The 13848-nt window shown below is 37.7% G+C and overlaps 2 protein-coding genes across 6 annotated transcripts in view; one reads left to right on the forward strand and one right to left on the reverse strand.

Moving 5' to 3' along the window:
- NAPEPLD (N-acyl phosphatidylethanolamine phospholipase D) overlaps positions 1-7649 on the forward strand; it is a 44498-nt gene extending 36849 nt beyond the window's left edge. For all 5 annotated transcript variants that reach the window (XM_024738084.1, XM_024738085.1, XM_024738087.1 and 2 more), the window contains one exon: positions 4078-7649. In XM_024738084.1, the coding sequence (XP_024593852.1) occupies positions 4078-4206 (129 nt within the window). In that variant the 3' untranslated portion in view covers positions 4207-7649. The remainder of the gene's footprint in view (positions 1-4077) is intronic.
- Positions 6813-13848, reverse strand: part of ARMC10 (armadillo repeat containing 10) — a 29153-nt gene continuing 22117 nt past the window's right edge. Inside the window, exons 5-6 of the mRNA XM_024738089.1 lie at positions 9470-9541; positions 6813-8574 (exon numbers count right to left, since the gene is read on the reverse strand). Coding sequence (XP_024593857.1) covers positions 8323-8574; positions 9470-9541 — 324 coding nt within the window. The 3' untranslated portion in view covers positions 6813-8322. The remainder of the gene's footprint in view (positions 8575-9469; positions 9542-13848) is intronic.

A 13848-nucleotide genomic window follows, 5' to 3' on the forward strand; every position in this document is an offset into this window, starting at 1 on the left:
ACAATGCTGTGGCCCTGAGCCACACTGTTGGGGGACAGAATGGAATCAATAAATGAATGTCCACGGGCATGGGAAGGGTGAAGGAGAATATGACGTGTGTGTGTTTCTGTGTCTGTGTATTTGGAGAAGGGGGAATTTGATACTGGTTTCCATTGGTTTACCACTATTATTTAGAAGCAGTGTCTTATTCCGTGTGTGTGTATGTGTGTTCCATATGTATATAGGTAAATTTAGATATATGTATATGTTCTATATATAACATATTTCAGCAACTTAGATGAAGTAATAGTATTTTATTAAACCTTGCAAGGAGAAGAATCAAAGATGACTCCTAAATTTTTAACTTGAGTAATTGGGAAGGTGGCTATGTTCTTTACAGAGATGGGAAGATGAGGAGAGAAAACCTCAGTCTTCAAGAGTTATTGTGTTATGCAGCCTTAAGAATTAGTTTTAAATCTAAACTTCATCTTTATTTCTTAATGAAATATAAAACACACTCTCATTTAGTCTTTTTTTTTTTTTTTTTTTTTTTTTTTTTTTTGGCCACGTCCCCTGCATCAGCAGGTGGACTCTCAACCACTGCGCCACCAGGGGAGCCCTCATTTAGTCTTTTTGACATTAGTTGCATAAATTGAGAACTGCGAGTTTGCTAAATAAATTATAAAGTACATGGAATTTTGGGGGAGGATGTTTAGCCTATGCTTTGCAAACAGTTTTAAATGATTTGCATGTAAATAGTTGTAATAACTGCTTACTATAATATAAGCAGTAAGGATGTATTGACTTGGCGACACTTTAAAATTGTACATACGGCAACATCTGATTCATCTAAGGAATGATGAGTGAATTTCCTAAATGATGTATTTAAGCACTTCAACTTAACCGACTAGTTTTGGTAGAAACAAACTGTAGGCACTACATAACATATGTTAACTTCTTAAATGACCAGGGTCTTTATTTTGAGTCTCTTCTGTTGGAGTAGATCATAAAACAGTGACCCCTTTGAAAGGGAATGTATGAGCTGTCTGGGGCTGGTTGCCTGGCCCTTAATGGGTCCACCCTGCTGGGAGCTTCTGCTTTCACCACTTACTCTTTTTCTTTTCCCACATCTTTATTGGAGTATAATTGCTTTACAGTGTTGTGTTAGTTTCTGCTGCACAGGTATATGCATACCTATATCCCCTCGCCATCCTACCCCCCTAGGTGGTCACAAAGCACCGAGCTGATCTCCCTGTGCTATGCGGCTGCTTCCCACTAGCTGTCTATTTTACACATGGTGTAGTGTATGTATGTCAATGCTTCTCTCTCAATTCGTCCCACCCTCCCCTTCCCCTACTGTGTCCACAAGTCCGTTCTCTACGTCTGCGTCTTTAGTCCTGCCCCACCACTAGGTTCATCAGTACCATTTTTCTAGTTTACATATATATGCATTAATAGATGGTATTTGTTTTTCTTTGTGACTTACTTTACTCTGTATGACAGACTCCAGGGCCATCCACATCACTACAAATGACTCAGTTTTGTTCCTTTTTATGGCTGAGTAATATTCCATGGTATATATGTGTAACCTACTACCTTGCTGTATACATATCGTTTGGTCCCATGGCTATTGGGCATTTTTACCTTCCCTGCAGGATTAATGTGCTTGTACTAAGAGATAGCTATCAGTCACTCAGCTTTCTTGCCTACTTCTAGAGCTCCCTTCTAGATGGTTGAAGCAGCCAAGAATTGACCTACGAAGAAACTCAGAAAGATACTGCAACATCAAAATCCATACTAAATTATAGCTTATAACTAAAGTTACAGTCTAGGAAAGACATTATTAGTGTAGGGCAATTGTGTAAGTGTATTGTTGGCCAAGACTTGTAGAGAGCGCACAGGGAAGAAAAAATTTAACAGAAAATTATTTTTCATTGGGAAAGAATTTCATCATTTTGAAATCTCTTAAAAACAATTTTGCAAGGGAAGCTTCTTGACTTAGGCTATTATTTACAGTCAAATCTCATGGGGGATATATTAGCAATCTCCTATATGCATAAAAAAGACTAAAAGTGGATTCCTGTTGTCAACTAACCCATTAATAAGTGGCTCTCTCTAGGAATACGGGGTAACTAATGCACAGTTAACCTCAGTTACTCCATATTCAGTGGGAAGGCATCCCTGACCCTCTATAAACGTAGCCATAAACCTAGAAGTGAGCAAGCGGGGAGAAAAGACCCACGTGTGGCCAGTAACTGTTAGCAATGTGTACATCTGAAGCCACAGGAGACTTGCCTGGTTTTCCTAGTACATCACTGGCTGGCCCTTCCTACTCTCTCTGCTGCTAGTTCCTCGTCAGCAGGCAGTGCCTTAGGACTCAATCCAGGGGCCCCATTTCTTCTCTAGCTGGTTAGTCCCTTGGGCATCTCATTAGTCTTACGGCTTTAAACACCATCTACCCACTGTACCTCTCTAGCCCACGTTTCCCCCTACAATCCATGTTTATGTATCCAGTTGCCTACCTGACTTCTCCACTTGGATGCCCATCAGGTACCCAAAACTTCAGTCTAAAACCAAACTTCCTGATCTTCTCTCAAAATCATTTCTCTTGATCTCAGTAAATGGCAACACCCTCCTTCCATTTCCTCAGGCCAAACCCTTTACTCTCTTTCTCTCATATCCTCACCCCAGCTTTTCCCTCTTTCTCTCATATCCTCCCCCCAGCTTTTCCCCACACGCAGTCAGCTCATCCTTTAGATTGTATTTAGACTTAGAGTACCTCTTACCGCCATCACTGATGCCACACTGCCCCTTACAGTCTGTTCTCAGTGCTGCAGAGGGCAGCGGCCTTTATCCCTTAGATCAGATTGTGACCCTCCTGTGCCAGAAGGACCTGCAGCTTTCCATCACACTCCCCGTCAAAGCCACAGCCCTCATAGCTGCCTACAAAGCCTGGTGCAGTCTGCTCCCTCAGGTCTTTGTTCAAGTTGCCATCTCCAAGGGGACTTCTTAGATGGTTGTATTTAAAATTGAACCTCCACCGCCGACACTTACCAACTATGTTCTATCCAGAACATGTCATCCACTCAGATACTGTTTTCTTTATTCATTTCTTATCTGTCTCTGTATTGGGATGAAAGCTCTAGGAAGGCAAGCGTTTTTATTAGTTCACTGACCTGGCCGCTCTCTGGGTGCTCACCAGCCATTGCTGCATGGAGGGTAGAAGCAGACTTACCACCAGCGATCAGAGTAGAGACTGTTTGATTTTTATTTCTGCTTTAATTTTAACATTTTATAGCTTTTCTAATTGAAATTGGGGAAAAAACCCTTTGTGTAATACGTGTTTTTTTCCTTTATTCGCTGTAAAAATAGCTACTATATACACTGTAAATATTTAGCTCAAAAGAGAAATAACTGGTGAAATGATTTCTTTTATACCTTTTGCTTTCTTTAACTATAACACATGTTCAAGTGGTTTCAGTTTATTTGGTAAACATTTGAGTATGTTGAAACATTCTTCAACAGTGTGCTGTCTTTATGTTTTTTTGAGTTATGAAAAGGTGAGGAAACAAAAGGTAACTCCACCTGTTAAATCTCTTTTCCTCAGGCCCCTCTTCAATCCATAGACTACAGAATCAGTATTTGGTTGGGGTTTGGGGATGACAACCCTTCTTCAGCCAAAAATATTTTCTCTAGCGTTTGCTTGTACACACATAATCTTCCTTATAATCTAAGTTTCTCTGTTCTCCCAAACTATTGGTAACACTTAATTCGTTAGCATTGATTCCATTTAGACTGGGATTTCATGTAGGGAAATAGTGATCAGAGTTCATGCAGTCTAATAATGCTCAATCTAAGTTGGCCAAATTTGACATGCATGGTGTTAACAGATTGATAAATATGACATTTCTATTGGCTTAATGATTCTATATTAGAAAGTATGATTGACTCATTTGCTAATGCTTCAGTGAAAAGGAAGAGCATTACTTTAAGTAGGCTGTGTCGGTTATTTTAGTTTGAACTCTTGTTTGACATATCCCCCCAAATATATGTATGCTTAATCTTTTTCCATTTTTGTTTCTCTCTGCCCTTTGCCAGCATTACTTAGAACCTCCAGTGAAACTGAGTGAGGCTCTAGAAAGATATGGACTTAAGACTGAAGATTTTTTTGTCTTGAAGCATGGAGAGTCAAGATACCTTAATACTGATGATGACAACTTTGAGTAAATATGAGCACAGGAGCTTTTAATGAAAAAGGCATCATCGGATATAAATCTAAAAAGACTAAGAAATTCATGAATATTACGATTTTTTACATTTGGAAACAACTTCTGCAGGTTTGTGTTCTATGTTGTAACCTGCTTCCTAATATGACTGCCAGTTCTTATAAACAGAGAAGAGTTCAGAGGTGGGTCATTTAAATAATGAAGGCTAATGTGGATTTTCGGTCATGTCTCAGTGACATAAACATTGCAATGGAATTTTTTTTACTAAAGCATTCTACTTTAGTGGTAGAGTTTTGAGATTATGAAAAACTGATTTTAAAAACTCATTTCTGTTTTTCTATTCTTAGGGGCCTTCTGCATGGTAAGTCAAGGCTGTCTACCTACCTAGATTTTCTCACAGGCCTGCACATAGAAACATATTTCTTACAGTCATGTTAGAGCAAATGGTGACATTGATTCCCCACATGGTTATATGCCAAATGTTAAGAGATTTATTTTTTTAAACATAGGAGTTTGGGCTAAGTTACCCTTTTTTTTAAAGAGAGGAATAATATACTCTGTGGCATACCTACAATCCCCAAATCAAAAGCCCTCTGAGCTGGGCAGAGGAAGGGGAAGTGTGGTTATGAGAACATGATTTGTGAAATGTTTTATTTTTAATCTAAAAGTCAGACCTGCTCAGCACAAATATAGCTGCAAGGAAATAATTTACAAAGATAAATGCAGATATTAAATGTTAATAGACCATATACTTTGAGTTAAATTTTATTCTTTCCATATTCCATCCTCTCTCTCTCTCTATATATATATATATACTCATTATTTTTTCTAGTTTCTTAGCTCAAACCCCAGTATGTCAGTGAGCTTTATAAATATTTTCTGTTTTACATGATTCTCTTATATTTTTATATTACACGATCCTTAAGCACGGTTCTACTTATATTAAGCCAGTGTGGAATATTAGTGGTTAAAAAAAAAGACAGTGATTCTGGGAGTCCACTGCCCTGAGTTTTAGTCCTAGACAGGCTCTACACGCACTCCATTACTCTGAACCTTCCTAAATGAGAGAGCTGATGAGAGGCCCATTCTGTCTTCCCAATCCAGCCTCAGTGAAATGAACTTTATTCACACAAAATAATCAAAATAGGTTTCCTACACCAAATGCTACCCAGGTAGTGCCCTGTAATTTATTTCCACGTGTATATATGCATGTTCGCCCCTTAATCTGGCTTTTAATCCTGCTTCTGCCTTGGATTCTCTGTCACCTCAGCTCAGTGCGCCTCAGTGTCCTCACGTGCAGCAAGAGGATGATTTTCACCCGCCTCCCAAAACTGTGAAGAATAAATAAGTCTTTGTTTTAAAAAAACACTTGGAAAATGTAAGGGAGAAAATGATATCTTCAGATATCACTGCCTAATACAGATAGGTAGATTTAAAAGTGGAAAATAGGCTAATAATGCTTTTGATAATATATATTCAAGCATATAAGGACACTAAACATTGAGGACTAACAACTTTGTCTCCCACATTTTGTAAATTTGGAGAATAATAGCCAAGATAAATGTAAATAATATTTATCAAAATTTAGCATTTTTATCTACAAAGATGCAAATCTGTCAGGGGGAAATGTATATGTAATATAAGTGAATATATGATTCGTGGGCACTAAAGCACAAAAAATTTCCCTGTAAACTTTCAGGAAAAAACAAACAAACCACTTTTTCACTCCAAAGGAACATTTAGCAAACAGATGGGAATCAAGACGTTTGGCTTATGGTGGATTAGCTTTGGCATAGGTTGCCCTAATACTAGCCAGAGTTCTGTGGTTACCTTCCTTGCTGTTGCACGCCAGACGGAAAATTCATCTCTTACCTCTGCTCTATGAAGCAAGCCAAGCGCATCTTGCTTAATTATTTCTTCTCCTTGAGTGGCCTTAATGTTAACTCTGTAGTCACATGTACTGTTTAACTGAGGGGTCCCCAGGCACTTTAAATTATGTTCTAAGTTCCACTGAATTGGGCCTGCCTCATTTTCTAGGCTTCCTCCAAGCTGTAAGTTTTATGTCCATTTGCATTCTTTCCACTTTGACGTTTTTGTTCATTAGGAAGTACACTGAGCTTCATCTCTCCTATCCACATTTTGAAGGGTTTTACGTACAAAGCAAAAACAAATTTTGAAAAGACGAATCCACTCTGTCCCCTCCATTCAGTCTAATACATGTCATAATACCTTTTCATTGTCTCATCCTCCAAGTTGATTTCATTTTCCTCTGATTAGCCAGCATCCATACCAACATGTACGATTTTATTGAAATCCCTTTCTCCCGTGATAACTGAAGAACACTTTGAAACTCACTGCCCAAGAGGGTGGGACCATCAATTAGGAGAAAGCCCACCTAAAAAAGGTAAGATGTGCCATGACCTACATAGGTAAAGATCGAACTGTGCACTTTCCCTGTGGAATTCTTTCTAGATGACTCCCCCCTTTTCTCTAGCATTTCGACATTTCAAACTCAATGCTCTGATCTCCAGGAAACGTTATTTGTTCAAACTAATAATAGAGGAAAAGAAGAGAGGGTGTTTTAGAATCCAATGCTGCTACCGCACATTGAAATCAAATCTTCGTTTTAATGTGTACATTTTGAATATATATTTTCAGTAAACAAGGAGGAAGATTAAGCAAAATTCTTATAAAGAAATGTGCCTTTCAGGGAGTTAATACTTATGTTTGCATCACTTGATAAATGATCCTTAGCCTTCATAATGTACATTATTACTGCTGTAGCTAATTTAGAATTTTCATCATATTTCTACTGTAAAAATACGTCTCCCAAGTTTCAGTTCTGTATCAGGATAACCCTGATATAAAGCACATTTTTCTGTTTGAGGATTTGTGACTTCCTATGGAAATTTATGTATTTACAAATGAAATTTAAAGTACTCTTCTCTTAAAGCTTTGCCTTAAATACAAGACTAGGAAAGCTTCTGCTTACAAATTGATTTACTTAATAACTAAGCATGGTGGTGGTTATGAACTTGAATATTACAAAACCTGGAGGGGAGAACCTGGCTGAATTCAAATATATCAATCAATAAATTGTTAAAGTAGCTTATGGGATACAAATACTATTAAAAATAACTGCTGAGAATTTTTCATAATTTTAATCATGTAAAATATGGGTGAAAATTAATGAATAAAACTTCTTTCAATTAAGGGGAGAAAATCCTGTGACATTTTTCTTCTTTATTTAAAAAAATTACGAAATTTATGCCCAGAGTAAAAAATTCAAACACTAGAAGGTGTACATAGAAAAGTCATTTCCTCACTCCCTAATCCTATTCTCAGGAGTGTGGCTTTCATTCTAGATATATATACCAAAATGCCTATATATGAAAGAAGTGTTCTGTCCATATATAAGCATAAATTTTTTGATTAAAAAAAAAACCACAAATGGGGTCATATTTTTCTACAACATGTATTTTGAAAAACAGCCATATTTCATGGATGTCTTTCCACATCAGCACATTCAGACTTGCTTCATTCTGAGAACTATATAACTGATTTTTAACCAATTGCCTTTGGTTGGATTTTGATTGATCCCAGTATGTTATACACATCAAACTGAATGGGAGTGGGTGAGTACTAGGAAACATTTCTAACAGTTTACATAGACTAGAATAGATTCTAATGATTAGAACAGACCTGAAAGAGTGGCAGGTGGCCTTGGGAGTATGGGATCGATCTCGGGTCCTTCCTAGGGCGCTTATGAAACATACTGCTGCTGTCCCAGATGCATAACTGCAAATCACTGCCAACAGTGGAAGGGTAGCTTACACATAAAAAGGTCACTGTCACTCCGTGTAGAGGATAACTGAAGTAGCTTAGCAAAAAGCAAAATAAAAACAAAATGGTTTCAGAACAAGCTCTTATTTTGGTATCAATAAAATGGTCCAAGACCAGGGCAAGTTGTAGCTGTGTTAATGATGGAAGGTGATATTTACTGTTTGTTTAAATTCAAGCAGTTGAAAGAATCCCTTTGTAAGGAAGGTGAAAAATGAGAAGTTTATGTGTAGTATTTCTAGACTGCGTTACTCTTTGGAAAAATATGACCAGCCAGTTAGAATTTTGGTATCATTGTTACCTTTTCCTTCACATCTGCATCATGGTGATAAACTAAAGCTCTCATTTTCTGGGCACATTCTTCTCCATATAACAGGTAAAATAGTGAACCTTCAGTGAAAGTTGGCTGAATAGCTAAACGGCCTTCCTTTTCGAGGCAGGTAGTTATATTCTGAAACAGTGTGAGAACTCGAAGAAGAATCTCCTTTGCTACATGGCCATCATAAAGGGAAAGGAATGATGTATCCACCTGAAGTAGGAAACAATGAAGATTAAAAAATATACGAAAACATTTTCCATGTGTATGTTCACATTTTAAAGCTGTAGTAAATGCATTAAAAAAATCTTGTCATAGAAAACTATCCCTAAGACTGCGTAACGTAAATGTGTAAAATCTTAGGCACTCCTATGTCATATACTAATGGAAAAAAGAGGTTTTGTGTTTTAGCTAAAAAATACCATTTCCTTGGAATCCTAGAATGCAGTCATTTGGAAAAACACCCATTTCCTCTTTAAGATCCATCATATACAGTCATCATGGAAACTCATTAATTCACCAAACACAGTGTGCAGGGCATAGGGCTGAGCAGATGAATATGACAGGGTCCTTTTTCTATAGGACTTGAGGTCCATTCTACCACAGCACTAACCTATGCTTCCTTCAAAATACCACAGCTTTTAACTGCTCCTTTCTTACATATTTTGTCTCCTCTCCCTAGACTGTAAGCTCACGAGGACAAGCACCAGGTAATGCTGTACTCACTGGTGTATCCTGGCACTCAGCCTGGCATCAGGCACATACTGCGGCCTCCATAAATACTAGTGTGTCAGTGGATACTAAGATACACTGAACATAAGCAGGTCAAATATAAAACATGTGATGATATATAAGTACCCCAAAAAATATAATTCATTATTGCTAGGGAGAACTTTTCAAAATGAGTTTTAAAAGTAAAATACGTTCATTACAGAAATTTTAGGAAATTCGTATCAGCAAAAAGAACCAAAAAAGAAACCCACCTCTAATATTGCTCCTCAGAGATAATCCCTGTTAATATTTGAGGTAAGTCCTTTCCTTCCAGATCTGTCTGTCCAAATCTATATATTTGTATGGACAAAACAAATATGTAAGCTACTGAACTTACTTTGGCACCAAGGAGTCCATCTGTCATGGCTGGATTTTCCGACAAATTCAAAAGCAGTTTTAAAACTTGAACCTGAAATAAGAACATTGGTTTATTTCAGACTAGCAAGCGTGGGTTTTTCTCTCCCTGGCATGCTGTCCCCCAACCAAGTCCACATTTTAAAGTCCTGCCTATTCTTCAACGTCTGACTCAAATTTTCTCCATTCCACGAAGCTTTCTCAATTCCTCTTATTTAAAACCTTAGTTTTCCAATTATACTGATAGGGAGACAGGAAGAAAATAATGAACATTTTAGCTACCCACCCCTGGTGCACAGAAATACCTAACACAGAGTAAGTTTAACATGTGTTACATAAATAATCTTTATTACGCTTACTGTTAAGTGAAATATCTTTAGAACAAAAAAACGAATCTCTCAAACCGGTTCCTACTTCAAGTATGAAAATTTGGGGATAGTTTGGTTATGAAGACTAACAATATGGTGCTTTATACTAGGTTTCTATGATTCTTGGAGCTTATCGTTTCTATGTGAAAAACTGTACAATCATTTAACTACGCAGTGACATAAATAAGCAAATGTTATCTTATAGCTGACTGGCCAAAATATCAGAACTCATCACTTATAACTGAAAAGTCAGTAATGAAAACATTCAAAAAAAATGAATCCACCTGCCAATGTGGGGGACACGGGTTCGAGCCCTGGTCCGAGAAGATCCCACATGCCGCGGAGCAATTAAGCCCGTGCGCCGCAACTACTGAGCCTGCGCTCTAGAGCCCACGCTCTGCAACAAGAGAAGCCACCGTGATGAGAAGCCCACGCACCGCAACGACGCGTAACCCCGGCTCGCCGCAACTAGAGAAAGTCCGCGTGCAGCAATGAAGACCCAACGCAGCCAAAAAAAAAATGCAAGTCATGTAAAAGTATACTTTCTACAAGATACTTGAAATTGCAGAAAGTGAGGAGCAGGGAGAGCAGACTGAAATCAGGAAAAAGTGACAAATGTGCCCTCCATTACTCCCTGGAAGAGACCCGGATATTATTATATAAACCTTTTTCGAATTACAAAGGCATTATGTGTTTACTATAGAACATTGTTTTTTACAGAAAAGCAGAAAGGAAAAGGAAATTCACTCACATTTCCATGACTAGAAATGATATTAAGTTTGGTATTTTCTCATATACATATCCTAATACACATTCCTTTGATCACACTGTACATATTAATTTGTTAAGTAGAAAGATGACTTTCCCTACTTTTACTGTTTTTATCATTTAAAACTTTTAAATAAAATTAATACATGTTCATGATAAATTTCAAAGAGTGCAGGAGGGTTCTGCACAGCAAAAGAAACCATAAAAACGATGAGACAACCTACAGGATGGGAGAAGATACTTGCAAATGATGTGACCAACAGGGGTTAATTTCCAAAATATACAAAGAGCTCATGAAGCTCAATATAAAAAAACAAACAACCCAATCAAACAATGAGAAGACCTAAATAAACATTTCTCCAAAGCAGACATACATGTGGCCAAGAGGAACAAAAAAGATGCTCAACATCACTTATTTCTAGAGAAATGCAAATAAAAAGTAAAATGAGGCATCATGTCCCATCAGTCAGAATGTCCATCATCTTTAAATCTACAAACAATAAACACTGGAGAGCACATGGAGAAAAAGGAACCCTCTTACACTATCAGTGGGAATGTAAATTGGTAACAGGCACTATATATTAATGCATATACTTAGAATCTAGAAAATGGTACACATTAACGTATTTGCAGGGCAGGAATAGAGATGCAGACGTAGAGAAAGAACATGTGGACACGGGGTGGGGGAAGCGGAGGGTGGGATGAATTGGGAGATCAGTACCGACATATACCACCATGCATGAAATAGAGAGCTAGCAGGTACCTGCTATAAAACAGGAAGTTAACCTCGGTGCTCTGACACGACCTAGATGGGTGGAATGGGCGGATGGGAGGGAGGACCAAAAGGGAGGGGATATAGGTATACATATAGCTGATTCACTTCACTGTACAGCAGAAACTAACGCAATACTGTAAAGCAATTATACTCCAATAGAAAAAAAAAAAGCACGAGGGGGTATCAAGGGGTACCAGTCAGAATGGTCATCATCCAAAAGTCTACAAACAATAAATACTGGAGAGGGCATGGAGAAAAGGGAACCCTCCTACACTGTCAGTGGGAATGTAAATTGGTGACTGCCGCTATGGAGAAGAGTAGGGAGGTTCCTTAAGAAACCAAAAACAGCTGCCATATGATCTGGCAATCCCACTCCTGGGCGTATATCCGGAGAAAACCATAATTCAAAAAGACACATACACCCCAACCTTCCTTGCGGGGCTACTTACACTAGCCCAGACATGGAAGCAACTAAAATGTCCATCGACAGGTGGATGGATAAAGAAGATGTGGTACATATATAAGGAAATATTACTCAGCCTTAAAAAAATGAAATAATGCCATTTGTAGCAACGTGAATGGACCTAGATATGATCATACTAAGTGAAGTCAATCAGACAGAGAAAGACAAACATATGATATCGCTTGTATGTGGAATCTAAAAAAAAAAAATGATACAAATGAACTAATTTACAAAACAGAAACAGACAGTCTTCAAAAACAAACTTAGGGTGACCACCGGGGAATAGTGTTGGGAGGGATAAATTAGGAGTTTTGGTTTAACATATAAACACTATTTAAAATAGATAACCATGAAGGACTTACTCTATAGCTCGGGTAACTATTCAATATTTTGTATTTATCTAAATGGGAAAAGAATTTGAAAAATAATATGTATATGTATACCTGAATCACTGTGCTGTACACCTGAAACTAACACAACATTGTAACTCAATACTCCAATATAAAATAAAAAGTATAAAGATAGATAGAAATCAGCCGCCCGCTTTTAGACTCGTGACCTGGGTTTACGTCTCGTGTGTTAAAGGTGAAAATATATATATATAAAGTTAGAGTACAACTACAGATTAAACAGTTAACGTATGATTTTGTTTTGAAACCACCGTCTGTCCTACTGAACCGTAACTTTTTCTTGTGTCACATATGCCATCTGGTGGTGGCTCTAAGACATTTCTTTTAAGCCATTTCTTACTTTTGTTCTCATGGCAGATGTAGCAAACACAAGGTTTATTTAAATTCACCTTCTACTATTCGTATTTAGTTATGAATCAGTGTTGAACCCAAGAGGTTATTATAGTAGAGTGAGATCACTTATTAAAAATAAAGATTTAAAAAATTCATGTTGGTGGTTTTTTACTAAGAAAATATCTAAAATGGATACATTTTTCCACTTACAAATGGATCATTATTCAAAAGTTCATTTGCAAGTTGCAACTTTAAACTCATTTTTTTTAAAAGACTTTTTTGAGGTGGACCATTTTTTAAGTCTTTATTGAATTTGTTACAATATTTCTTCTGTTTTATGTTTTGGATTTTTGGCCAAGCGGCCCCGACCAGGGATCGAACCCGCACCCCCTGCATTGGAAGGCGAAGTCTTAACCACTGGACTGCCAGGGAAGTCCCTAAAGTCATTGTTTAATGGAGAAACAACTGGTGGTTAGCCTCCCAGACAGACGAAAAAAGCAAATTTTCTATCCCAGATATACCTGCTAGGCAATGTAGTGGAAAAACAAAACCAACCAAAAATGAACATAGTATTGTGGTGTGAGTCACTCTCAAAATGTCACAAAATATAAACCATCTCTGAGACAGATATATATACAGCCCCAAGGCCAGAGGTACTTGGCTCTGAACACAACGTGCCTCTGAGGTTTTGGGCAAAGTAGCTGCAGAGAGAAACAGAAGAGTTTCCAACAGCTCCAATGCCATGGGGTAGAGAGAATGCAGTTTCTATGGGGTCAAGGGCTGGAAGTTACCTTGTTCCCCTGGCGAGAGGGGTGTTCACAGGTGTGTGCATTTGGAAATTGCCTATGGATGGAGCATTATTCCTAAAATATTGCTGATACGATTATTACATTTAATTTTGAATGCCTTCGGGTACATCTTGGACCAGATCTAAGTAAATCTGGCTACCTGAAATGTGGAAAGCCCATATAAAAACATCTCAGAACAAATTTTAAAAGGACTATAGTAAGCCTCTGCTGTAGTCACAATTTGATAACCTCAGACGTAACTTCAGTGAACTTGATTATCTGGAGTTTGGCTTCACATTTAGTCCCTCTAACATGCTCATGCATTTTTTTCAACTGTGCCAGAGAACACAGACCAATACAGTAAAACACTGATGAACAACTGACTCAACTAACTAGAGCCTTTGATTACTCTACCTTCTGTTTTTATGGTATTTCTTGAAAAGTGGTGCTTGGTACG

This window comes from Neophocaena asiaeorientalis, unplaced genomic scaffold (genome assembly GCF_003031525.2).
Source record: "Neophocaena asiaeorientalis asiaeorientalis breed wild unplaced genomic scaffold, Neophocaena_asiaeorientalis_V1.1 scaffold170, whole genome shotgun sequence".
NCBI lineage: Eukaryota > Metazoa > Chordata > Mammalia > Artiodactyla > Phocoenidae > Neophocaena > Neophocaena asiaeorientalis.